At 38.7% G+C, this 27,639-nt stretch overlaps 1 protein-coding gene and 1 long non-coding RNA gene across 3 annotated transcripts; one reads left to right on the top strand and one right to left on the bottom strand.

Moving 5' to 3' along the window:
• Positions 1-390: 390 nt before the first annotated feature.
• Positions 391-11,993, top strand: LOC113007321 (uncharacterized). 2 transcript variants are annotated; one of them, XR_003269902.1, is made up of 3 exons: positions 391-422; positions 7,975-8,112; positions 8,336-11,993. It is a non-coding gene; the product is annotated as an uncharacterized LOC113007321 (long non-coding RNA). The 2 variants fall into 2 exon arrangements; XR_003269901.1 differs by having other exon boundaries at positions 7,975-8,529; positions 10,390-11,993.
• cog3 (component of oligomeric golgi complex 3) lies at positions 11,985-27,639 on the bottom strand. The gene is made up of 23 exons (XM_026143748.1): positions 27,396-27,639; positions 27,006-27,152; positions 26,844-26,905; positions 24,848-25,013; positions 23,734-23,808; positions 23,321-23,413; positions 22,202-22,327; positions 22,020-22,100; positions 21,890-21,933; positions 21,642-21,768; positions 20,918-21,009; positions 20,506-20,645; positions 18,322-18,482; positions 16,333-16,441; positions 16,122-16,240; positions 15,919-16,008; positions 15,184-15,304; positions 14,796-14,884; positions 14,536-14,670; positions 14,021-14,096; positions 13,784-13,911; positions 13,201-13,299; positions 11,985-13,034 (listed from the first exon to the last, which is right to left on the bottom strand). The coding sequence occupies exons 1-23, from the start codon at positions 27,561-27,563 to the stop codon at positions 13,005-13,007; spliced, it is 2,478 nt and encodes an 825-aa protein (XP_025999533.1). The 5' UTR covers positions 27,564-27,639; the 3' UTR covers positions 11,985-13,004.

The following is a 27,639-nucleotide window of genomic DNA, read 5'->3' as shown; positions in this document are numbered from 1 at the left end:
GACTTGGGACTTGAATTGGACTTGAACCGGTTTACTTGAAAAGACTTGATATTTTACCCCAAATATAAAATTTAACATGCATATTATATAGAGATTGAAAATGTGACGTCATTCACGGGTAGAACCGCAAAGGATTCTGGGAACTCGTGGCAAGCGGTACTAGCGCACGCAGGCTTTCAATTGAAATCAGTCACACAGCAATAAAAAGAAACACAAAAATGTCAAGAAGCTGTTGTATTATTAACTGCAATAGCCGGTCGCATGACAGCCACGGGAAGCCGACGGGTAAAGAGATCGGTTGTTATCGGATTATGTCGTTGAAGAGAAATTGTTCGAGCCATGTTTCCGAAGTAACAAAGACGCGACTGGATTGCAGCCATTCAAAGATCAAATATAACGTCCCAGAACACTCCAGCTCACAGGTTAGTCTGCTCCAAGCGAAGGTCAGTCTGCTGTTGTAGTTAATGCGTCATTTTTCTTAACATAATTGGTGATATAGGTTACAAGCAAGTCTGGCGCTGAACAGAAATTGTCGCGCTATGCTCCTTTGTTTATTGTGCATAAATAGTGAATTGTCCTGACACAATATTGCGTTTCGCTTCTGTTATTATGGTACACTGACAAAAACATATACTTTTATTCACAGAATAAAACAGTTGTTTTGTATCACTAATTGCCCAGTACGATTACAGCATACAATATTATTGTCACTGCTACATTTCTGTGATGCTACCAGAAATTATTTCCACTGCTAATTAATTACCGTTGAGCTCAAAGGTCCTATTAATAAACGGTTAAGGAATGTGTATTTATGACGACGATTTGTGAGACTGGTAAACTTATGATACGTACGATGGTCTTTCGTTCTACACGGTGCATTTCAAGGTCCTGTACCCATCCGTCGGTAAACTGTACCTGGGCTTGTTGCAGTGACCTGAAGTTACTAAACTTCATGAGTGTGTGCACTCACTCCAAGAACCGTATGATTATAAATATGCATATAAATATGCTAAGATGAGATAGCTGACTTCATCTAACTAGCAAATGTTGTCCAGGCTACGTTGGTGATACAGTTTTTTTTAATATGTATGATATTTTTGTCATGCGATTTTAAAGCCGGTCCTACAAGCGCATCCAAGAATAACATGCAGCTTATCTCAGAACTGTCGGTGAAAATTATTCTTGGAGCTAGGTTTAATTGAGCTGCATTTTAAAGAGGTGCAATTTCACAATTTGTGTATATTTTCTAAGTTCACTATTTTGTCATGTGTTGAGAAAAACACAGATTTTAAAATTACATGGTCTAATATTTACATTTAGCATAACTGCAACATTATTTTTTCGTTTTTTTTTTTAAAGACTCGAAAGGACTTGAAATTCAAAGTTTCAGACTTGTGACTTGACTCGGACTTTTACACCAGTGACTTGAGACTCGACTCTGACTTGCCTGACATTACTTGAGACTTGACTTGAGACTTGAGGATAAAGACTTGAGACTTACTTGAGACTTGCAAAACAATGACTTGGTCCCACCTCTGGTAAGCTGCCCAGTACATTTCAGTGTGTTAAATAAAATAATAAGACCGTTGTTAAATCAGTGGCTGCTTTGACTGTCTTGTGTTGTCTGTGCTAAGCTACTTGATATCTTTCATTGACGACAAGTCTGATGGTGGTAGAAGGCAAAAGAGAAAGGAACACAGTGTCCCATGAGACAAAAGCACCCCAGCAGTTTCCTGAACCTTTAGTGCCACCGAGGACTGATGGACAGAGTGACAGACAGATGGAGAGACATCCATCTTTCCAGTTCCACATATTCAACTCAGGGTTCAGGGTTATCTATGGCCAGCTAGCTCTACCTAGCGATAGGTTCTAGCTGTCTTGGTCCAGCCACCCCCTTCAGCTCCAAACATGTGGGAGAGGTAGCGGCAGATACAACATAAGTTTTTTTATTATTATGTATTTGTTTCGCATATTTGTCACGCTTACATGTTTCAGATCATAAAACATCAATATTAGACAACCAGATAACCAGAGTAAATTTAAAAAGCTCTTTTCCAAGTTATCCAAGCCTACAGTACTGTAGGTTTTTCTCGCAGAAGAAGTGATTGCCTGTTACATGCCTCAGCGCACCAGCACATCTATCATCACTGATAGATAGATTGATATCATCATTGATTTTCTGTCATCCTTATTAAGGTGCTCTCTCCTCTTTGAGTCATCCCAAGTAATGATTGGCAGCAGAAAGCTGACTGCACTCTTATATGTAGTCAGAGAAGCTGGTGCATGAAGGTGGGCAAGGTTCACTTTCTCTTTCTCTTTCTCCCTTAAGTCCATCAACGGTGTTATCCCTCAGTTGCTTTTTCATTGTTGTTTATTAATTATTAGTTAATTTGGGAGTTTCTGGCAGTGCTGTTTTTGGCAGTCCTATTTTGGTTCTATTAGTCGAGTTTACTAATATTTATTTAGTGGAGAAGCTTGAATTGTGTAGCTGGCAAATTGTCTTCTTCCGCATATTTTTTTTGTTTTGGTATGGATTGCTATCGCCACTATTTGTGTTCAGCTGTTGTAAGTAAAAATCATATGTAAAGTCCTTTTGGGATACTGAAGCAGTCATTTAAAAACATTTAATTTAAAAAAAAAGACATCAGTGTTTACCCAACTACCAGAACCAACCAATTTGATCATGAAATTATAGGCCATAGGAATGTAGGACATAGGGAGAGGTAAAACTGTTTAAGAAGCTTTGAAAGCATTATCTATAGAATTAATTGTAGTTCTTGCAATTTCCTTCCCATTAGAATCTATCTGAGAAAGAAACTGGCACTTAATAGCTCCAAACTCGCAATATGATAAGATGTAACAGATTGTTGCCAGGTCCACACAGATTTAGCTGGACTACATTAAACCCTACTCATTTGGCCCTGCACTTAGCAACACTAGACCTGAAAGGTTCCTTAATAATTCTAATTGGTACAGTTTTCTGGCAACACCAGAGTACTATTTCCCCCTATCTGCAGATTTTTTTGTATTTTTTTTTAAGTAGGCTGAAACATTTGAAGCTCCATAGAAAACCCAAGACTTGTACAAAGGTATAATTATGTATGCAACCTCGAGACTTCTCAAGATAAATTACAGCAATATTAAGCATGTGGTCTTTTATGCTTCCCATGGAGATGATACGAATACATAGATAGTATCCTTTGTTTCTTAAGGTTGTATTAAGATCAAACAAACTCTTCAAATGGATGTCAAAAAAGATCATTGATGAGCCTCATCCCTGGGGTAATATTTAAAAACAAAAATTACTACTAGCATGTTTACATTGTGTCTACAAGAACAGACAGATGATGATGATCCAAAGGTATGCTCATGCATTTGTAATGACATTGCTGTTGTTGTGTTCCATCTTAAAGCATATGTGTTTGATCATCTGTGGCAAAATCGAGAAGAAAAAAAAAGGACATCACTGCAGAATTCAAAAAGCTCTGTACGCTTCGGAAAAGGAGGGCAGACCAAAGTGTTGAGCCGATTGTGTTTATTTGGCTTCGTGTCACAGCTAAAGGAGGCAGGCTAATTAAGAAGTTCCACAAAAGTGGGAAATGTTTTCTGACCTTATGCGTGAATGGAACGGATAATGTTTTGCATCCTTTTAAGCAGTGCTGAAAGTGGACGATCAAGGACAAGGTCAAAGTACAAATGAGAGACTACATTTGTTCCCTTTGATAAAAGGTTTGCACAGTGTTAATGATCCTTAATAGACAAAGCTGTCCTTCTGGGAAAGCAGCCATTATAATATCTTCCGCAGAAGCTGCTGACTTCACTTACATAATCCTGGTAGAAAGGACGTAGCGCCCAGCATCAAAGGCATTTTTGCAAAATAAAAGCTGTTCCACATGCTATCATCCCAGTGGAATGATATGGTAATTGTTACTCTATAAGGGTTATGAAATGGATTTAAACAGAGGGCTTTCTAAAAATGAGGCCTTGAGGTAATGGTTTGACATTTTAAGAAACATATTTGCTTTGTGGTGGAGAATTAGAAGAAGATGTGCAGATGGATACCACTCTCCTGTCTTTATAGCAAATATGCAGCTTCTTAGCTCATCTCAGTAAAATACTAGTTGCAACTTGCCTCCTGTCTCCAAATGTAGTAAAACTTCCTCCCACATAAATAGTCTGGTATATGACCTCAGTAAAAGATTACCTAAGCTTTCATCTAATTTATTTTATTAGAGGAGAAGTGCGATCTCCAAAATGTAAAACTATTCCTTTTAACCAAATATAAAATTAATGTTGAAAACCAATTCAAACCTGCAGTTTTTTTGATAGGTTTCTTTAAAGACCTTTGGACCAGCTGCCTCACTAATCTCTGTGGTATGTTTAAAGGTTGAATCTGACCCCTGGTAGAGGTCTCTGCTTTGGTGAGACCGGAGATCTGAGGAGGTGCAGGAATTGGCTGTATTTTTATCCACAAGTATGCAACCTTCCCTTCAAGCTTCTCACCTTCACTCTTGGGCTGCACATCAGTTTGTGTGTGTGCATATCCCCCTAAAAATGCACGTAACCTATTTCACCTTCGCACATCATGGAAATATTAAGCTTCATCTGAGGTCAAAGCTTAAAGTTGTTAATGGTAAATTTATGCACTACAAACTGTGCTTGCGATGATTTGATATGCCGCTCTTATACGTGAAAAATATACAGCGGGAGCCTCCATTATAAACCACGCAGTATATCAGAGCAGCCATTCATGATAATCATTAGTTGTAAAGAAAAGAAAAATAAATTTGAAAAGGGATAATGTGTCATTTTGATTTTAATGAAGCATTTTTTGTCTTTTGTTTCTAAAGAATCATAAAAAGCCAGAGCACAGCGTTCCAAATGACAAGCACAGAGACTTACTTTCTGCTTGGCCTGATGCAGACCTGCAAGTTCCACCACTCTGCAAATCTGCACCACATTAAGCCACATTACATTTTCCTTCCCCAGATGCAGTGGTTTAACAAACAAATGGAGAAGGAGAAGTGACCCGGAAAGATAAAGGCCGATGTAAATTAAGAGAGAAATACAGAATTGGCAAAAAGCTCGCCTCTTTTATGGCAGCGATGGCGTTTTACAGCATTGCATTATTTCAGATTTGTTTGAATAATATGGTGCAAAGTCATTCACGGTTGCATTCAGATTGTAAAAGATTTGATCAGCAGCTACACACACACACACACACACACACACACACACACACACACACACACACACACACACACACACACACACATTAAATGGTAAACACAGTCCATTCTGTCTTTCCTCGTTCTTCCTAGCTCTATGAATTATTCGCCATTTATACGAAATCTTTTAAACATAACAGATAACAACCGGTCATCTTGCAATAAATTGTTGACTGCTAATACGTTACCATTCAGCCGGACACATCGCAATACTATTTTTTTCACATTCTGTATGCTATTTCTAATTTATATGAAATGGTTAAACTGCATGCACTCTTGCTCTGTCTGCCCAGCTGTAGTGAGTCAGTCTGAATTAATTCTTAATAGGTCATACTTGCCAGTCTTGTGCAATTTCTTTAAAGTTAATAAACAAAAAAATACTAAAGATTTTATTTTCATCATAATTGCTATCCACTTAGGTTCCTCTCTGACATTTTTTTCATCTCATTTGTTATCTAGTTGTCTTTCTAGAAAGGTATAAGGGATGGCTGTTTTTGGTGCAGAGCATATAAAAATCAAACTTGTAGAAATCCTTTCATAAATTAATCATGTCCGTAGCATCCCAATACATACATTGTGAGGCAACTATAAACTTTTCAGTCTCCATACTACCATACATGTTGTGTCAAAACATTCCTGTAAATGTACACTGAAAATAGATGAGTCTCAAATTCGTTGCATTTTTTTCACTCTGTTAAAATGAAACTTATTTTTTCAGTAATTGAAGATTGATTTTGACCATTTCTTCTTTCGGCTGTTCCCTTTTGGTGTCGCCACAGTGGATCTTCTGCCTGTATTTCCTGCTATCACTAGCATTTTCTTCTGCCACCCCAGAAATCGCCATTTCGTCTCTCACAACATCCATAAACCTTCTCTGTGCTCGTCCCCTTTTACTCCTGGCTGGCAGCTCCATATTCAACAGCCTTTGCCCAATATATCCACTATCCCTCCTCTGCATATGTCCAACCCATCTCAACATTACCGCTCTTACTTTGTCACCAATCCACTCAACCTGAGCTGTCAGAAGGACAAGTTGTAGGGAAATTGTCAGAAGAACAGCTCAGGTCTACCCACGTCTAATCCTGTCCCTCCAGGTCACTCCCAGTGAAAAGCTCAGCATCATCAATTCTGCCACGTCCATCTCAACCTCCTGTTCCCGCTAATAAAAATGGCCCATAAGAAGACTGTCAATTAACACATTCCCCAGAGATTTAAATGGCATGTACTAACCATGACCATAACGCCGTGTTAACTTGTCCAAGTTGTACGGATCATGACACACAACACAGCGCTGAGGCAAAAATGTTGGTAGCAATGTCTTTTTCTTTTGGCTCTTCCCTCCTCTGCTTTGTTGGCATGAGCGTGATTAAGTACAGTAGTGTAAAGTATATTTAACAAGGTTTTCAGTGTCATTGGAAATGCACAACAAACTGGATCCATACTATCACATGTTATATTTAAATATACAGTATATATAAATAACTGGAAAAGTGTTCAGCATGTAGTGAAACTGGCATATCCTGTGCAAATCACTGAAATTGTAAATGAAAAATGTATCACTGTAGAAAAATCTTACACACTGACATGCCAGGCAGTGTATTCTAACTAAAATGTTAGCTTTTAATTACACATAAGACACTACTAATTATCTTAATTTAAGAATAATGCAGTTGTTGTGCTTTAGTTGTATATGCACATGGTTTTTGAAGACGGTAGGCCCACTCAGACTGACTCGGTTGCTTAGTTTCTTTGTGTTCTTTCCTACTAAGTAGATATTAAGATCAGACTTCTGAGAGGATCATACCATCTGTTGCATGCTTCGTTGTTTTGCTTGTCACTGACGATAGTCTTTTATGTCTCTGGCTGCGTGTTTGCCTTGTTGTCATGCAGCAGGATGAATTTGGAACCAATCAAATATACCAAGCTAATGGTACCTGTTTGATGGATAAGACTCTAAACATCTAAAGTCCGTAAAGCTTTTGATTTTGCTTTTATCCACACCATATACTGTGCACAGTCCTGTACACTAATGGCTGTGGCGAGAACAGGAGAGATCAAACAGAAGATGAGGTAGGATTTATAGAACTTGAGGTAAAGTTTTTTCCCTGTTGTGGTGTCTTATAGACACAATTGCTTACACTAGCGGTGAAAATTGTTGTTTTTATCCGTCCATTCTGTGTCTGCTTCTTCCTTTTTTTGTGGTTTCTCTGCGCATCTCCAAAAGTATCACAGTAATGATGCAAAAACCTGACTCGCTAGGCAAATCAAGTGAGATGGAGACAACAAAAGAAAGAAGAAAAAAAAAATCAACATTTGTACAAAAAGGAAGGTTATAATCAGGATATATACTACGGAGAATGTTTACAACAATAATCTCTCGAGGAATTGTCTAATTTGCCTAGTGTAGCTAGATTCTAGTGTTTTATGCTATTAAACCAACATTTAAAAACACCCTTTTTTTCTGGAGAGTCGAGAAATAAATGGTGAATTGATACAATTAGCATACACGGAGGCTTTTTTGTGTTTTTCAGAGATCTTTTTCCTATTGCCAAAGAAATACTGAATGTGGGTTTTCAGAGCCTTGTCTATCCTTGTCACAGTGTAAGTTTTATCTTGTGAAAGATGATATGACATGGTATCCAGAGACCGAGTTTCACGGTTTTGATTTATTCATGAAGCACAAGTTAAAGACCTCAAAGAATTTAATAAATTATGAAGTGTCTTTGTTTTTTTTTTTTCTCCTCAGAGTGTTCCTAAAAACACGAAATCTGAGGTGGAGATATCCCCAGATAATGAAGTGTTGGATTTGCTCAGCACGGAAACTCCCCCAGCTCCTCCAGCCTGCCAACGAGAAACGAATGAGCTGCTAACTAGTCTGGACAAGGTATGCAAGAAAGTACTACTTTTAAACTGCTGGTTTTCATCCCCTGCTATAAATGTGAATTCATTTATGGACCATGCAATTAGTGTGCATTTCTTTCTTTTTCTTTTTTGCATCAAAGCTTGCCTGTAGGGGCTTTTGCTTGTTTTAAAATGTGTCCGTCTCTGACCCTGTCTTTGAATACCTCATTAGCTGCTGGGATATTTAGATGCTGTGTTTCTGACAGTGTCTTTTAGAGACAAAGACAGAGAGAAGAGAATGAAAAGCATCTATTCAAATAATGTCTTCAGACCCCCAACGTCAAGTGGATCAGAGGCATTGCCGCAGACCGTGCTGAACATTTGATGTGAGTGCTGCCAGCCGCTGAAGAAACCCCCGGTGACCAGCGATCTGATAGTCAACAGCAATGACCCAAAAGAGGTAAGAATGTGTGTGTGTGTGAGTGTGTGTGCAGCTCATGATAAATAAAAACTGACTGAAGTGAAAATAAGTGATTTTGCTCACAGAAGTCACTGTGTGCAGCAGTGAGTTACGATTACTGGGGATATCAAACAAACAGAGGTAATTTAAAACATCAAATATCCAATTCTGATATATGAGCACTACTTTGTTTAGAACCTAGTGAATTTGTGACTTAACAATGAGCCTCAGTTGAGCTTCACACAGTAAACTGGGTTGGATAAGTCTTTCAGCTTTAATCCATCGGGTTTAACCTAAGTAAATGCATTAGCCATTTAGAAAAGACAACCATTTTTATACATCGTGCACTATTTCAGAGCCTCAAAGATGATCGGACAACTGACTAACAGTTTTATAGCCAGGTGAAGCCTGTTCCCCCATTATTCAGTGATACATTAAGCAGATCTGGAGTTTACTCCAAGTTTTGAATTTGGATTTGGCAGCTTTCGATTGGAGCACTCTTATGTAAGCTACAATGCCAATAGCCTGTGATTCAGGTTCAGAAGTAAGCTATCAAGGCTGAATAAGTCAAATTTTAGTGCTTTTGCGGTGTGAGCATGTCCTCTCAGTCATTCTCTGTGACCCAACCATCCAAATTCACTAAAAGACATGAGGTATCCCAAGAAGTTCTGTTTGAGTCTGCTTTAACCAAACAATGATTGTTAGATTAGAATTAAATCACCTCCATTTGTTTATCTTTTGGAATAATTTGGATTTGTCTGCCTGGATAAATAAAATCTTAAATCAAGCACCATTTGAAATTACTCTTAAAAGACAAGAGCTCAAAAAACATCAATCCAGATTCGTGGCCTTTAAAATAAAAACATTTCCGCTTAGATTTTTACCAAAACGCTCTTCTCTGCCTCTCTAACAAACAAATGATAATAAAAATGAGTGAATGAATAAATAATGACTGCTTCTGTGAAGAAGGCAGCTTGTGAGATATCAGAGGATTTCCTGAAGCCTGCGGTAGTTATTGCTGAAGAAAATGTGGCTGATGGGGACCCAGCGGTGTAGATAGATCAAAGGTCAGTACTGCTAACAATTCTGGTGGCTTCCAACATTACATTGTTGTATTACCTTTCTATGCATGAGGTGATTACCTCGACACTGCAAAGGAAGCACACACAGGTCCAACTCCTCCAAGAACGCACATCAATATGAACCATTGCCAGAAGGTTGTGTTGTGACTTCCAGCGATCCCAAAACCATGGAGGAGATTCCACAAGACAGTTACTCTAGCTCCTTAACCCATCAGCAGTCTTTGGTGCAAGGAGGAACAAAGTGAGCACTGCCAGAGGCACAAAATGTCTCTGACCAAACAATGAGAAACAGACTTCATGAAGGTGGCCTGAGGGCCTGACCTCCTCTTGTGGCTCCTGTGCTCACTGCCCAGCACTGTGGAGCCCAATTAGCATTTCCTATAGAATACCAGAATTGGCAGGTTCACCACTGGCACCCTGTGCTATTCACAGATGAGAGCAGGTTCACCCTGAATATGTGACTGACGTGAAAGGCTCCAAGGAAGCCGTGGAGAACATTATGCTGTCTGTAATATCGATCAGCATGACCAGTGTGATGGCTGGAGGGATGCATAGACCTCTATGTCCTGATTGCATGTATAAAAATTCTCCATATGCTTAGAACCTGGTGCAGAAGGTCCTGGGTTTCTCCAAGTGCATAACAAAGCCCAGTCTTATGTGAAGAGAGTATGGAGAAAGTTCCAGTTGGATAAAGGATTAGATACTGTTGACTGGCATCCATGCTTGCAAAATCTAAAGAACACAAAGCACCTCTGTGACATTATGTTTTACCATCCAGCAGCTGGAATGACTCTCCAGGAGCTCAGTGGTCCCCTGGTCCAGACCTGGGAGGAGATCCCCCAAGACACCATCTGTTTTCTCTTTAGGAGCACGTCCCGACGCTGTCAGGCATGCACACAATACACATACAATGAATGTGGGGCCATACAAACTACTGAGTTCCATTTTGTAACATGGAGTAGACTACTACATCGTTTTTTCACTTTGAATTTTTTGGGTGTGTTTGATTTCTGCTCTCTGTAGAAATCAAACACACCCATTTTCATTTTCATTCCCATCAGATGATGTGGCATCCTTTTGTTCCTAACACATTACCCAGTCAATATTGTTTTTTCTCCCCATTAAGATCTGATGTGTTTTCTGTGTGTTCCTTTAATTTTGTTCTTCTTTGATGAATAAATTTGGCTCATCAGGGGTTGCACCACTTACGAAACATTTTAAAAAAAAATTTTCAGATAGAAAATTCATGTGAGTCTTTAGTGTATATCTAATTGAAGATCAGAGATTCACCAAACAATCGCACATCCTTTTGATTACCAGCCTTAACTATATAAATACATATAAAATCAGCTATTCTGACAGCTGAATGGTCTTCTATGTGTGATCCTCTAAAGACAAAAATTAGCAGCTTCACACTGAAGCAACTTAGGACAGGTTACTGGTTACCAAGGAGATGGCTATAATTGGTTCTATAATATTTTTCCTATTTTTCTTCATAGTGGAAATGTAATTGGTATAAAATGAGCATTTTACTATATAATTAAATTCTGTTTTGTTCTCAGCATGTTTCTGTTGAAGAATTTCAAGTTTCACTGTTCAATTATTGACAAACTTGGCAGCAGAAGGAAATGACAAACGATCTGGAAGAGACAGTAAGACCCCTGAGGGGTTTATTGTTCAGCCGCTGCTTCTCTTTATAAGGGTAAATCTGACTTCATGTGGAGGCACGTACTGTAGTAACTCAAAACATTTTAAGGAAAACAAAACAAAAGCAAAACACCGGAGCTGTCTTGACAATAAGCATCATGTAGTGTTTCACAGTGACAGCACTTCTGCCCAACACAACAGCATTCAATCCAAAACACTGATAAAGTCAGTGTAAAGTTTGGACAAAACTGAAAGTAAGTTAGTGTGGCTTGTGTTATTATTATAGTTTTTTAGGAATTGCAGGAATACAAGATACGAAGAGCAAACCTAATTTTAGACCAAAGCATTGATTCTCCTTTCTACTGCCTTGCTGTCGCAGCTGAATCAAGGCAAAGGTCTAATGCTGCCAGAGCCTGACATGCTTCAGAGGTATCTGCAGCAGAAGAGTGCAGAGATCAATGTCCTGCTCCAGAACATCCAGTCCCTCATCACCTATCAAAAGCCTGTCAGTCCACAGAAGGTCAAGCCCCAGCAAAGCTTCATCTCTCAGATGGAAAGACGGCAGCTGCCAGTGAAACAGCAACGGTCTGCCAAGAAGACCCCCTAAAGCCGATGATGTCCTTGAATGGCAGTTTCTCATTTGTTTGAAGTGACTAAAGCTGCAGTGTGCTCCGAATTTGAATTCAGTGACAAAGAGCTTTATAAAACGAGCCGAAGATCATCAACTTTTTTTTTTTTTTTTTTTTTTTAAATCAGAATGTCCTTAAATATAATAACTGTACACATCATTTTACATCGGACAGAGCTACGCAAAAGTTACATGTATAATGTCCTGTTACTTTTGTTACCTTGCAGGAAACATACCCACAAGTCATGTGCAGGGCACAGCTCCCAACAGTCTATTATTGTGATAGAGTAGAAGTATATTTGTTTTAATAAACTTAGTTATAAAAGGAAAAAGTATAAAACATAACATTCCATTGTCTTTACACACTTGCAATAGAAATAAGAAAACAATTTGTAAGGAGGTGAAAAAACAGCTGCTTGGATTTTGCGTTGATTAGAGGGGAAAACTTTGTTGGATCTGAGACACACGTACTACAGGTCATCATATTTCTGTTAACTGTGTTACAAAGACTCTTACAGTTTAAAATAGATGAATAAAACATTTTGCAGCATTTTCTCTTACCCTTCCAAACCACTCAAGGGAGCTCTGAATGTGAGCCCCTTTTACTGGCTGTTAGCTACCTGCGCTGATGAGCGACTGCTTAGTGGCTCCATTCGTGCACCTGAAGCGCCGCTGCCTGCACCCCACCATCACAGAGTGTGCAAATTCAATTTGGTGTACAGAGAGATGCAACTGTAATCACAAATCCGCCCTTTTCAAAGTGGATTTGTTCTACAACAAAGCAACCTTAAAACCCCCAACACCACATTTAATTTTAGTCAAACAAAATGATCAACTCAGTAACCCACAGGATAATCTCCACTTCCCAGTTTGTGTGTAGACTTCACCTGAACCCCCTTCATACTTGTAGCTACTTGAGTTTCTATAGGAAATTCTTTGGCCCTGTGCTGATTTTTCTTTTTTTTGCTGTTGGTTCAGTTCTCCTGGTCCAGCATGCAGCTCAGGTGCAGTCATCTGGTCATCTCGCCCACTCAACCTCAAAGCTCCTGGTCATGGCCGGCGCTGGAGCAGCCCATCACTATCCAGAGGCAGTTAAATCAGAATCCTTACACCCCACATTACTTATTCACAGACAGCAGCAGGTTAATCTGAAAGAGAGCCGTGAAAAATGATGAGTGCTCACCGTGCCTTAGCTGATATACCTTATTTAATGTTTCTTCACTCAAGTTGCTTTCAGCAGTTTTGGATGCTGCAGCAGTGTTATTAAAACTAAGTCAGATGCCTTTAGGCAGTGCTAATCCCACAGTGCTGTACCTGCTCCATAGATGGACATGCAATGATTTGAAGGTCTTCTCCACTGTATTCCTCCTGAAGCAAAGCGTGCAGTCTTTGGAATACCTGCTGGATGTTATTCTGTGGAAAAAGCCATCCTATTACTGAGTGCTGGAAGGAAATTAAAACCGCATTTCCATCTGGCCTATGTCCCCTCGCTATCTTGTTTCCATGTCAACCGCTGAATTTTGTTTCTCTCTCATTCAGCCTCACCTGGCACCTTGACGAATAGTACACAGGCAGCACAAAGATTTCTCTATTAGAGTTCAATCTCACTAACAATTTACAGCTAAAGGCACAATCTAAAAGCCAAAATTTAAACAAGAGTCATTCCAAAAGTAGATTTCAAACGTGACCTTTTTCTATAGCTCTCGAAAAATGATACATGCAAATACAGTGTTATTTATATTATTAAAAACTGCTGATTGGACCTTGGGGAGCATAATATCCCTGCTTTGTAAAGACAGTCTTAAAGGATTCTTGGATTCCTCGAGCTTTAACAATGGCTTAAAAAGAAAGTGACTCATGTAGTAACATGCTATATCCTTGGTTTGCTGCCACCCACCCGGACAGGCTTGAAAAGGATGAACTCTGTGTCTCTATTGGCCAAGTACAAGGACATGCTCTGTAAAGTGCTTGGCAGCTTGCTCTTCATCACGCGGTAGGTAACCATCACTATATCGTTGATCTTTGCTGAAAAGAGAGAAAGAAAAAAAACACTGACATGCCCTCTAGCATTTACTATACAGGTTTTGATGAATTACAGTATGATGCTTATGGCATTTCCTGAGACAAATCTTACCTGGCTGTGCCCAAGGTTGCTGAGACATACTGTACGTGGGACCACCTTGGATGGCCATAGTTTTAAGAGCTGCAACCTGAAAGCAGACGCAGCCAAGGTAAAACATAAAAATTTGAAAAGGCTTAAATTGTGTCATTTATGGTAAGAAAATAAGCACAAGAGGGTCTGCTGCCATTTAAACTAATTCAATCACAGCGGTATTTACATAAATAATAGCACAAAACAGAGTCTGGTAGGTAGAAAGAAGGCATAGGCAGTGTGTTACCTGGTAGAATTATTGCAGTTAAAGAACACAAAGCACAAGAACACATATATACACACGCTGAATTAGATTTTCTCGATGAAGAACAAAAACCAAACTGTCATTTTATCTTCGCTTGTCAGTTAAGTACCGAGACCTTCAGTGATCACTGAATAAGCAAATAATGTTTGTAAAAGGTAAAAGCTGAAAAAAATGAAGGTCAGGATGAGCCTTTGCTGCCTGAGGCTAACTCTGCCTTCGCTCTAACAGTTACCTTGGTGAGAAACTCCTCAAGGTTCCCCACAAAGATCTGAGTCTGCTGCTGAATAAACTGCTCACAGCTGAACTTCAGGTGTCGGTCCACATCCTTCTTAGAGTCAATGTAGTGCTCCTTTATCTCTGGTGTTCCCTGGGGGCCACAGAGAAAAAGGCTTTAGGACTATCAAGTGGCATTTCCCTCAGGCAGGGTGCTATCAAAGTACATAAAGTGTATGGTATATTTAGTCAAAAAAGGTGAAGAAAAAAAAACACTACCTCCAACAGGAATTCAAGTATGGCGTTGTGACTGTTAAGTCGGAAGAATTTGGGAACAGCCTTAGGGTTCAGGATTTTGAAGGCAGCATCTTAACCAAAAAAAAAGAAGAAAAAACAGAAGAGATGCTAAATCTGTGCTGGTGCAGAATTAGATTGCCCTCTAGTGGCCACATGTAATACTTTACTGACTATGAGAAGGGTGATGGGGGAGCAAATCTGCCCTGTGTGCCACTGGTTAATGTACATTATAGTGTTGGATTACAATTTCCACATTAATTGTTGCCACCGGTGCATGTGATAGGCACAAGTTGCTTAATGAGCATGAAAATGTAATGAGTGGCTTTATGGAGCTGAACGTCAATGTTCCCTCCACCTTTAATTATCTTACCTCGCGTTTTTTTCAGGTCCAGTGAGATTTCCTTGATGGCAAAATCGGTGTGAAATGGGGCAATCTGTTCACGCATTATCAGCAGGTGCTTGATCAGGAAAAGTTGCCCATCTATTTGTGTCTACAGAACGTAAAAGGCACACGGTAAAATCCACACTGCAGGCAGCCAAGAACAAAAGGACATCTGATGACTATCCAAACTACAGAGAACATAAAAAGCATGGGCTCAGTGACGATAAGGGAATATGCCTAATTAATAACTGCTGATTAACCATAGCCAGAAAGAGACATATTACTGTGAGGGGGGGAAAAAGGCATCTGAAATCATTTATTGCTCAACTAGCAACTAAAACATTGGAAAAAGACATCAACAAGGGGTGGGAATGTGTCCTCTGAGACTGATGCTGCTGCTTTAATTTAAAGCGTTAGGTTGAAATGGGCCAGTTAGCACAGATATTGACAGCAAATTTGAAGGTGAGAGAAGCCCATAAATAAGGGATGGTCTGCTGAACACTCTGTGGAGCATAATAAAGTACCGATTAAAATAAACTTTAAATGACATCCCAGCTGCTTTAGTTAAGGATCTTGTAGCCTGAAGGAATTTTTCATTAGCGGGGACCACATCTTATTTACTACGTAAAAAGAAAGGCACTTTCCAGACTATTTTTTTTAATAAAAATGCAATTTTAAAAGCTCAGAAGAAATACAAAGGCATACTCTACGCTGCATGCCAACCTTGTTTTTAAGGATGATATCAGAAGCTTTAAGCAGGGACTGGATGCAGGCAGATAAGGCTTCTTGAGATAAACCCTGGAAGACTGCTTTCTGGAAAAAGACCAAGAGTTGGAAATGCACGAATAAGAAATTTAAAAGCGTTAAAATAAACGCTGTACACGTTTCCATACAAAAAACAACAACTAATAACACAAAGAACTCACATCAATACATCTGTAGAGCTTGGACAGACAAACCAGTGTTCGTCTGACGGTAGGGTACCACATGCCATGCAGATCTGCAGGAGAGACAGATGTCTGGAGGCGAGATGCTTCTACTTTGCCTATATTCAAAAGAGGAGAAGCCATTGGGCAATAAATGACAGCAACACCAAACACTGTCAGGAAGCTAGTGTCACAATCTGGAAACACAGACCAGCACTGCTGTTTCTTCTTCCACTAGAATCGTCAAGCTGTACATCAGAAAAAACGGACTCCTGTGACATCTGCTTCATCTGCTCTTCCTTCAAGCTCTGAGCAATTTTCTATTGAAGACAGGGAAAGTAAAACGCGAGAGTTGGTAGGCAGGAACATTTTAAGATTCTGGAAAGTCATGTTCTTCCACTTTTGCTTCAACGGGAGGCCCACGGGTTTCGAAAAGGCTAAATGAATATAAAATTTTACTTGCAAAACAAGTTTGTATACAAACAGGAAGTCAGATAAACATCTAAGAAATACTAAGAACATCAGGGTGATCTGATGTTAATGGGGAAAAAAAGTGTAGGTGCAAAACATTTAAAAGTCATTAAATAAAAGTTAGGACTCAAAGGCATATCTAATGGCATTTGAGTATTCACAAGACCAAAGAAATTCCACAGTAATAAATTTGCATAATTCAGCTTAAAACATTCAAACTTATTATGAAGCTGCAGACAGAAAGCGTTAGATGTCTCTTCTACAGAAGAAATCTATGGGTCTTTGAAAGTTTAACATAAAATAAAACTTAAAAAGTCAAAGAAGCGAGACAAAAAGACTCATAAATATCAGAGGAAATATCAGAGAATGTGTGAGTTTGAGAAAGTGTATGTATGCAAGACATTAGAAGATTTTAAGACATTAGTAACAATTCAAAGGCATATTTAACAACACGTTCAGACATTCATGAAACTTAAGTTTTCTAAGGCTTAAATTCACACTTAAAATATATTTTCATGGACCTGCAGACAGTGCTAATGGTGCGTATGAAAAAACACTTACGTGGGAGCTTGTGATCACCACTTTTCCTTTCTACTGACATATAATTTAAACTAGTGTATCAACAATAAAAAAATAAATAAATAAAATACATACACAGTATATGAAAATACTATTTTTGCAGCACTAATTACATCGAGGTTGCATAGCAGCTAACTGCATAGAAGCTGAAAGTATTACAGCAGTATTTATTTATTTAAAAAAAGCATATGTAGAGGGACAAGTATATACTATGACACCACAGCACATAACAGAATTTATAAGTTAGAATGACAGTTCTGGTTCTTTGAAAGGACGTTGTATGAGGAACTCATTCACAGCGTATTCCCTACAAAAAAAAGGAAGCAAAAGCACTTTACTGCTGTGAAAGACATCAGCAGCAAAATGTGCTTCAGCCAGCTAACCCAAAAATTGTATCAGTTAAAGTGCATGCCGTATTCAGGAATACTTTCACCTCTACACCTCTTTTTGTTAGACAGGCCTTTCCAATCAGCAGCTAAAACAGCTGCCTCAGCTGTGATGTTTTAAAGGGTAACTCCTATGTTCTGCAAGGTGAAATGACTGTTTCTGACTGGTGGTTTTGAGGAGGGCACAGATGGTTAATGACTAATAATGACTTCAGTTCCACCAAAACCTTTTTAAAAATAGACCTTTAATGGAAAATTAAGTGGCAAAAATATCATAAATTATAGGGAGAGATACATTTAGCTTTATGCCAAAGGTTAGCACTGTGTTTAAAAAAAAAAGTCCCCACTCAGCAAGATGTTACCCAGACATCAAAGCACCAACTAGGTGAGCTCCAGAAGATTTAGACAAAGTTATACAAACACAAAGGAACCAATTTAACCTCAAGTTATTGTTATTTCTCAAGTATCTTTACTCTTAAGACAAAAAAAGTATAAAGTCCCAAACCAACAACAGTATATAACATGTTTGGTCACTACAAAAGTAATAAGACATGTCAAAAGTCTTATTTACTCCTACTCGTAATATTTTGAGCAATTGCATCTTTTAACACTCAATCACATACTAGGTGAACTGTTTAGGTCTTAGGGCACATATTTGGATTGGACCACTGCCTTTGAATAAGAACCAAACCAAATTATCCCTTAAAGCTTGCCTGCAAAACTACATAACAGAGATCTTAAAAAGGAACATATAAAAACCTTACCTCCATCATCTCCAGTTTTTCAGGGTAAGCCAGATCCCCTGGAGCTGGTTTGTAGCCTATGATATCGGTCTGGATATAAATGTGAGTCCTATAGACCAGCCTCTCCTGAACGTCCTCCAGCATCTGCTTCACAACGGCATCAAAGGCCCCCAGCTGAGCAGCTGCATGAAAGCACGCAGGTCAGTTTACAGTTCAACCACTACTTTGCTGTGAAAAGATTCAACAAATACAAGTCCCTTTAGGGTCTGAACTATAACCTGAATATTATGTAAAAAGATTTAAAATGTGTTTGTCTCGCACAAAGGGAAAATCAGTTGTTCTTTGCCCCATAAGCTTCAAATAAATCCTATCTTCTCTTGCAGCTCCTCCATGGGATGATAAACTTATTGGAGCGATAGCTGATTATTGCTCTGAAATGTATTTGCTATGATTCATTAATCCATTCGAGAAAGTGTGCTGTGCCTCCGTTCGCCTACACATCCATGTGCAGTGCCTCGATAGCGCAACAAATACAATCGAGCTCTGTGAGGAACAATACATCTCATTTAATAAATGCACCTAATTTGTAATTTTAAAATAATTTACCGTTTTTAACAATGTGGATTTTCATTAAAGGGGATCTTTAATACTTTTAATTATTGTCTGTAAGATAGATACACAGTATGCAGCTGGAATGATGCAGGCGCTCATATTAAAACGTCAAATAGTTTTTAATATTTCAAATATTAAAAAGTTTAAAATACTAATATAGTAAGTTCAGGATGTAGAGTTGTGGTCAGATGTTTCCATACTCTCACCATGGGCATTACTCTCATGGTAATTTATTTGGGGCTTTTATTGATTTCTTTGAAGTGTGGTGGAGGTGGGGTGGAGTGATTTTACAGCAAACACCTTTATTTGGATTTTCTGTCATTCACACAGGTTCAAAACTAAACATAAGTGTCTTTTAATAGGTAGTACTGAAGGTTCTACAATGTCTTTTAACTTATCAAGGCCAAGTGATATTAATTTCTTATTTGGGATCATGACTGACTACAACTGTCAGTTTCTTTTTAACACTATAAAAATAATTTATTTGACACTTCTCACTGGGCTGACAGATATAACAAAAAACCCCCGAAACAAAATGGAAAGGTCCAGTGAAACCCAGTGACGATCTAAGAAAGTGAATTATAGATTTATACAAGTTGGAAAGTTTCAAACTTCAACTTCACACCTCAAATCAAAAGCTAGATGACTGAAGCTTGGACAAAGTTGGGTGTTCCAACAGGACAATGATCCCAAACACACATCAAAACTGGGATCAGAATGGATAGAGCAGCCTAGACTTGAGCTTCTGGATTGGCCTTCCAAAAGCCCTGAATTCAACCCTATTGAAAACTTGCTGACTATGTTTAAAAGCTGGGTCGGTGTCAGGAAACTAAACAATATCAATCAACTCTACAAATCCAGCCAGAATTATCCCAGAATTTTGCAGACCTGGGAGTTTATCAAACTCACCACAAAATGAAGAAAATCAGGTCTGTTGCTACTCTACCTAGGAGTGGGTGTCTGGCAAAAATCAAGCCAAAAGCACAATGTGAAAAAGGACCCAAGGACCCTCACTCACAGCTCGCTTTGTCTCTGATCACATGTCCATAAGAAGAAAAGCAGTAAATGAAAATGACGGTAATGAAAGAACACTACAAAAAAAAAAATACCACTGCTCTCAAGAGTTTTTAAAAAAAGAAACATGTCTCAAGTTTGCCTCGGTGCTGCACAACATTTCTGCTGTGTTAGGACAGAAAAAAGGCACTCCACACCAATATCAAAACCTCATCCCAACTGTGGAGTGTGATTGAGCAGGAGCCAAGAGGCTTTGCAATTATTTGAAAGAAATTTTAAATTTTATGGGAGAATTTCAGCCAAGCAATACAAGAACTCTAGCTTAAGAAATATTGGGTGATGCAACAAAAACATCGATCCACAAGATACAAGTCTATCAATCAACAACACAGAACAGTGGCTGAAAAAGAGTCCTGACAATAACTCAGCTGACATGTTGTGATATGAGATGTGGCACTGAAGAAGACTGTCAGAAATATTGATGAGCTGGCAGAATTTATTTTTTAACTTCTCTTCATGACTGTGCAAGTCAAATAATCGCCTACAGAAAGAAGAAAAAGGAACCAAGTTCCAACATACCATTATTTTGAACATGATCTTCCAACATCTCATTCTTGAGGATGCTACAGAGCTCAGACAGGGTTTCCAGGTGGATGATGTGAATTATCAGAGGCCGGAGGACATCATACAGGGACAAACACAGCTTCTCCAGCAGCTCACTGTCAGATATTAAAAACTGTTTCAATGCATTGTAAGAAACATATGCGATACTTTCTGTCTAAGCTTCCATTGGCAGAATCAAAGACTTAAGTAATGGCATTTCGATATTTAAATATGCAAAAAAAGCCCTTAAACTACAATACAAACTGTCATAACACTGCACATAATAAGCAAAACTGGAAATGCCTATTGTTCTGTTTAAAATGCCACACCTTAAACAAACACACATTTCCTGCATGAGCTACTAAACACTAATGTGAATACCGCTCACTCTAGTTTAGGTGTAGGTTTGGAGAAGAACTCATTGTACAGCTGGTGTTCATCCTGACACACGTGAACCATAAAGGCACAGCCACTGCGAACCTGTACAAATACACATAATGATCACATGCTGTATTGCCTGCAAATACTTTGGCTTCACCTCAAACAAGCAAACACACATAAATGATACAGCCACCTATTACAGCAGTCATTAACAAGATGCATAACCTGAGCAGATGGTGCGGCTGTTATGACGTTCTGTTGCATGAAATGCTTTAATTATAGCATCCCCATCAAGCCAATTAGAGAAGTGCTTCAAATGCCATGATAGTGTCAAAATACTGAACCTTTGCAGGCTTCAAAACTGGATCGGGTTTGTCGGAAGTATGAAATTGGAGATGACTAAAAGAAAAAAGTTTTACTTTTATTGTGCCAATTTTTGGGTCTATTAAAATTTCAGACACAAAGCGTAATAATCAGCACTGTTATGGATGACTAGGGATACACTGACAACACCTAGTCTCCAAAGCAATCCACTTCTGAATAAAACAGGAGAAATCTTTGGACCCCTGCTGTTCACAACTTCAAGTTAAGGTCATTTATAATGTGCACAGCTTTGTGCTTCAACACAGTGCAGAAAATATCCCAGAGGGCCCCAAGCTGTCCATTCTTAGCAAACTCAAATGTCACCTTACTATATCTAAAGAGCCATTCCAGCCTTTAAGTAGACTTACCAAAGCACAGTGGTCTTTGCTGTTCTGGCTGGTCAAGTCAGTAATGGTGGATGTAATGCAGGGACTTAAGAGCTGCTCTCTTTGATCAAGATAACACTGATGAACTTCATCAAGAAGCTGATGGTATCTGTTTGCATAAATATAAATATAGAAGACTTCATTTAGCACATTAACTATAACAAAATATACATTTATAAAAGGTTAATGCTACCGCTGCCACTACTGGCTTTTTCTAAAGAAATACTCACTCTGGAATCTTCTCTGCTCGCTGCTCTATCTGTTCAATCAATGACTGAAGAGGGGAAAAAAGAAATTTTGATTTTTACTGTAGAAAATTATGATCTGCATAAATAGCAGGCAACAGAACGTTAAACTCACCCGAACTTTTGGTGAAGCTGCTCTGAACTTTACATAGTAAAGGGTAAAGGCGTTGTCTGCATTAGTTAAACCCATTGGATCCTGTGGGAGTCAAAAAGAAATCAAAATTAAACTCCACTAAACGCATACAGTGTGTGTACCAGTGGTCAATAGCACTAAAGAAAAACAGAATGCTTACTTACCCTTTTTGTTAACTGGCTTGTGAGGTTTTGCATAGTGTTTACAATGTGAATCTTCATGAAATGCATAGCTTTAGAGAGACATTGTTTAAATTTGGCCAAATAAACAGGATAGTCCTTGAAACTTGGCTGGAATGAAAAGAGATAAGCAAGTGTTAAACATCATTCATTCTGGAGTTATCACAGGTTATCATTTTGGTCTGCGTTTCCCTGATCCCCACCCCCTTGTCTACATCCCTGATTACTCACCGATGCCCGATTACTCACTGTAAATGTACACTGAGCATATGAGGTGTGATTAAAGTGTTCTGAGAGCACCTCCATGATAATCAAAAGATTTGACGCGCTCAAGGTCACCTTGCTGGTCGTGTCCATGGTGCTATTTCTAGACTGTAAATCCTGTTCTGACCACATGCACTGTGCACTCTGCAATTTCACTTTGGACCTCAAACTCACACAGAGAGGAAGCACAAATTCCTGTTTCAACATGATTTCATCTGGAGGCTCATCAAGACATCTGGATCTCTGGGTATGAGCAAGCATTTTTTTAAGTTGATGACTCCTGAGTGTCCAAGCCTGAAGGCAGCTTATTGCTCAACATAAATTTTATCAATGCCGAGTTCTACTGTAACATCCTGAGGTGTCTGACGGAGAACATTTTGAGGAAACAATCTAAAGTATTGTGCACGGCGGGATGGCTCACAGTGCACTTTTTTGGAGGTATACCAAAACAATTTTCCCTCACCATCAGAACCACTCATGAGATTTGTCTCCCAGCAACAATGTCTGCAGTTTTGACACGCTGGTAGAGATCCAGATCACAAGTGCAAGGGACAATAACAAGACTTCCACTAAAAGTTGTAAAAAATACCATCTGCACTAAAAATGCTTTAGAGGTGTAAAAGAATATGACCTTTAACACAATATAGGGCATGTTTTTGATTTTAATGGATCTTTTTACAGAACTTTTCCATCACACGCTGTAAATGTGCATTCACTACATAAAAGGAAATTCGCTTCCAACAAAAATGTCACATCCTTCTGATTACTCTATCCCTGATATTCCTACAAAAAGGTAAAACGAGATCTTCAAAGGCAAAACTGACAGCACAATGTACTTACATGTGATGAAACATATTCAATGCAGTCATCCAACTTAGACAGCATTGGTATAAAACCTTCACTATTTACAGACAAGGTTGGCGAGTTCAGTTTCTGCAAAGGCAAAGACATTCGATTTTAATTAATTAATACTTTTTTATAATTTAAAAAAAATGTTTTTGGTAAACACTGCTATGTGTGTTATTCATAATTTCAGATCAGTAAAAATTAAATCTATATCTAGAAAAAAAACAAGAAACTACAGATTTTACTTCGTCTTATTTTTCAAGATGTAAAAATTGAGAATAATTTCTTATTTAAAATTACAGCAACTGAGTGCGAAAATAAAATCTATATCTAATAACCAGTTAAACATATTTCAGTGCATAGTTTTAGTCATTTAACAAACGAACAAACAAACAGACACAGCCTACCGTGTTTATGTTTTCTAACTCATTAAAATATGACAGTTTCTGCTGTATGCTTTCTGCCAGGTCAACAAGTTCTGCCTGCAAACAGAGAGAAAACAAAACACCATTGTTAAAACAAGCAAAAATAGATAATAAAAATCATGCTATAAGAAGCTTAATAATTTCAGTTCAGCTTCTAACAACAGTCCAGTCTCTACGAGCCTGAGCACAAATCTCCAACACTTGTGGGGGGAAAAAAAAAAGAACAAAAAGCAAAAAGCTCGAGTTTATAACACATTTATAAGACATTTAACAGCAGACTCAACAATGTACTAATTTATTCCTCAGAGAACGGCGAAACAATTATTACCATCCCTGGTTTGGTATAGTCCATAATTTCATTTTCTTCTTTGTAGACCTTGACAATGATACATCCACCACCTTAAGAGTGTTGTTGACTTGGTTAGATATTTTGAAGTAGTTTTTCTTAATCATGGAAATAATTCTGTCATCACGCACTTAGTTCTCTGTGGTCTTTCAGGCTCTTTGGCATAGCTGAGCTGGCCAGTGCATTCATTATCTTTAAGAATGCACCAGTTTGCTGATTTGACCACTTCCAAAGATGATGTTATTTTTCTGGAAGGTTCATTTGTTTTGTTTTTTATCCTAACGATGATCTCCCTCCCTTGAATCATCATCATCTCTCTGACATCCTCATATTCCTTTGAAAAGCTTTTAATTACAAATTTAAAACAGCTTTTTTTATCTTCTTCATTTGTCATGAAATAACGAGGGAACAGGCTTCATCTTGCCATGAAATTACTTCTCAGGCAGTTGTGAGTGTTCAATTAATGTTGAAAACTGGGGACTTCATATAAATTTGACTTGAATTCATAAACAGTTAATACAATTTTATTGTAAAACAACTTGAATTAAAGCAGGAAATCAGTATTTCAAGCACATATTGATTAACTTAAAATAAGAATAATCTTTACAAAATGACACCAAAAATGGCTTTATTTAATAATTATATATGCTTTATATTGCATCAAAGTACATACAATTTCTGATTACCAGGGATCTTCTGATTTTAATAAAGGAACGTGCTTACAGTCTGATGTGCCCGTGCGCATCTCACCTGTTCTTTAAGAAGCTGTTCACAGGCCTCATGTAGGGCGCCAGTCTTATTGGACACAAACAGGTACTGTTTCTGAAGGGAATCCAAGTGCTCAAGAGCTGTGTTGACATCTTTTAGTATAACATCACAGTGTTCCTGGTAGCAGTTTAGATCATCTCTGGTTTTCCTAAGTGGAAAGCAGACATTATCTTTTGCTTCCTTTCATTCAAGTTTGACAGCATAGTGCACTGAAGCTAAATATTGGCTTCATGCTTTAGAAGATTTGACAACAGCAACAGTAAGGTGACACTTGATGGTTGCACTTTTTTGGCTGAGTGAAACTAACACAGCGGTGCATGCCTGATGATATGTGAAAGCAGCGCACACTGTGAGCTGTCATTTCTTACTTCATTCATTTTACTCTTGAAACAACTTTGCTGCAATTAAGAGATTTGAAAACTGAGTGAGTAGTGTATGATGGTGCATTTTATAAAGCACAGAGGTGGGAGAGAATGGTGATGCAGTGTTTAGCACCGTCACACATCTGTCTGCGTGGGTTCTCTCTGGATATTCCAGCTTCCTCCCGCATGGCGTTAGGCCAGTGATTCTAAACTGACAGTAGATGTGAATGTGAGCTTAAATGGCTATCTGTCTCTGTGTGTTACACCTGATTAATGACCTATCCATGGTGTACCCTGCCTCTAACAGTAGGATGGATCGACTCCAGCCCCCCACGACCCTCAACTGGATAAGCAGACGAAGGATGGATGCATCACAGAGCATCATGTTTGATTCTGATTTATTCTTTCAAAAACATGTAATTTGACCTTGTCCTCCTCTAAACAAACACCCAGTCAACGCACACACAATCTGGAAAACCTCTGGCTATTGTCTGCTGGCCTTCGCAGAGTTAGTGGATATCCGGGTCAAACCTTCCTGTTCAGTCTGCCAGTCATTGTTTAAAAATGCCAATGAGTTCTTTTATAAAAAGTGATTTTAAAAAACAAAACTGTTGGAGTATCTCCGATGGTTAGAAATCTCATTTCAATCGTTTCTTCTTTTGCTGCCCTCACCAACTATTAAGCTGCATGCAAATGTCTTCTCAAACATGACTGGTGAACATAAATCTGACTGTCTGACCGAACAGAAAGCTTGAACCTTGCAAATAGAATTATGCATGTTTAATAACGCCTTTAAATCAAAGCTGATGTGTTTCTCTGATTCAGAATGCAAACATCTGATACACTGTTCAACAAGCACTTTCACCAACACCTTTACAAATTTCACTTGCTGGTTCATGTATATGTTCTTTTTTTTAAGTTATTATTTTCCAAGTAGTCAACAACGAGAATGACTGGATAGAAAACTGAACGGATACTCGGTGACAAGTTCAAAAAGAAAAATGACACCAAATGAATCTGCAGCTTTGGAAGCACTGGTGCACATTGTCCAGAATTTTTGCAGAGCAGAGAATAACGCTGAGCTTATGGCCAACATGCTGGGTAGGGGGCCAGAATTTCACTGAAGATGCACGTTTTACATTTTCATCTCTAATTTTTTCCACCAAATTTAGGTTATGTCAGCGATGAGCAAGCAAAAAGATTTCATCTTGATATAAAAGTGATGGAAAACCGATATTAGGGAAAATTCAATCCAAGCATGATGGGTGACTAAAATTGTGATTTTAGACATGCAATGATGATTATTTAGATGAAGAGCTGGTTTGAAAACAAAAAAATGCCTGGTGTTCTGGAGCAGAGCAATACCAAATATTAAAATTTATGAAAAACACATGGCAGTGAAGCATATGCGAACCTCAGTGAGGTTATTTGTACTGTACACTTGAGACTAATACATAACTTGATTCATGACCTATTAAGGCCTATCTTTTTGGAAAGCTGATCAGGAATAAATTAGACAACTGGTAAAGGATCCAGCCTATAACTTGTATATAATCTTATCAATATCCAGCCCTACACACAGCATGACACTACAGAGGAGTATAAGATTTACATACCTGTATTTTGCATTCTCGTCCTGGCCCATGTTTGCCTGCAGCTTGGCAAACCAGGCAAAAAACTACAAAAAAAAAAGGAATTATATTACACCCATGCATCTTATTAAGGTATGGTAAATCTGACTGGGTGCATAACTGCTTAAAGCTGACTGGGTCAGACACCTGTTGTGCAGTTTCTATTCTATTGTTTTCCATGTTGAGCATCTGAAATCCTTTGAGCAGGATGTTTTCTGTTGAATCGGGAACAGTCGCAGTGAAAGGGGACTGCAAGGATCTAGATGACAAGCTACACAAGTCTTCAATGGGTAGCTGCAAAACAAAACAAGGCTCATTATTTCTAAGCTCCTTGATTTCAAGCTAACTACCTGGACATGTTGACGAGGTGGTGAAGCACAAATACATACATGCCAGATAAATTAACTTGTAACGTAATGAAAGGGGGAATTAAGGTCATACAGTGGCAGCCTCGACTTTTATTTGACATCACTTGCGTTTAGAAAGTAAGTTAGCAGCACTGCTAGCTAGCTAGCAGAGTCCAGAGCTCCAGCTCACCTCAGAGGGCACAGAGAGCTTTTCGGCCGCGGCTCGGATCTCCAGGACGGAGTCCATCTGTTTCTCCGTGAGGGGAGCCGTGGCATCGGCACGGCGGTCCCATAGCGACAGTTTCTCCCGGGTTTCCTTATCTGTTAAGTCCAAGAGGGACTGATCTGTGGACGCCATCGTTAGATTAGACAGCACCAACGTCAGCAGCAACGCGCTGGTACTTCCTGTTCCGGGAGTGTGGGCGGGGCTTGAT

This window comes from Astatotilapia calliptera, chromosome 16 (assembly GCF_900246225.1).
Source record: "Astatotilapia calliptera chromosome 16, fAstCal1.2, whole genome shotgun sequence".
In the NCBI taxonomy this organism is placed as follows: Eukaryota; Metazoa; Chordata; class Actinopteri; order Cichliformes; family Cichlidae; genus Astatotilapia; species Astatotilapia calliptera.
This window is presented reverse-complemented; position numbering and strand designations above follow the sequence as displayed.

Coding starts and splice junctions, on each gene's coding strand:
- cog3 (XM_026143748.1), bottom strand. CDS start 27,563: ATGGCGTCCACAGATCAGTCCCTCTTGGACTTAACAGATAAGGAAACC. Junction 21,934..22,019: donor CAGCTTCACCAAAAGTTCGG/GTGAGTTTAACG, acceptor TCCCCTCTTCAG/TCATTGATTGAACAGATAGA. Junction 13,035..13,200: donor CATGTCCATCTATGGAGCAG/GTACAGCACTGT, acceptor GCTCTCTTTCAG/ATTAACCTGCTGCTGTCTGT.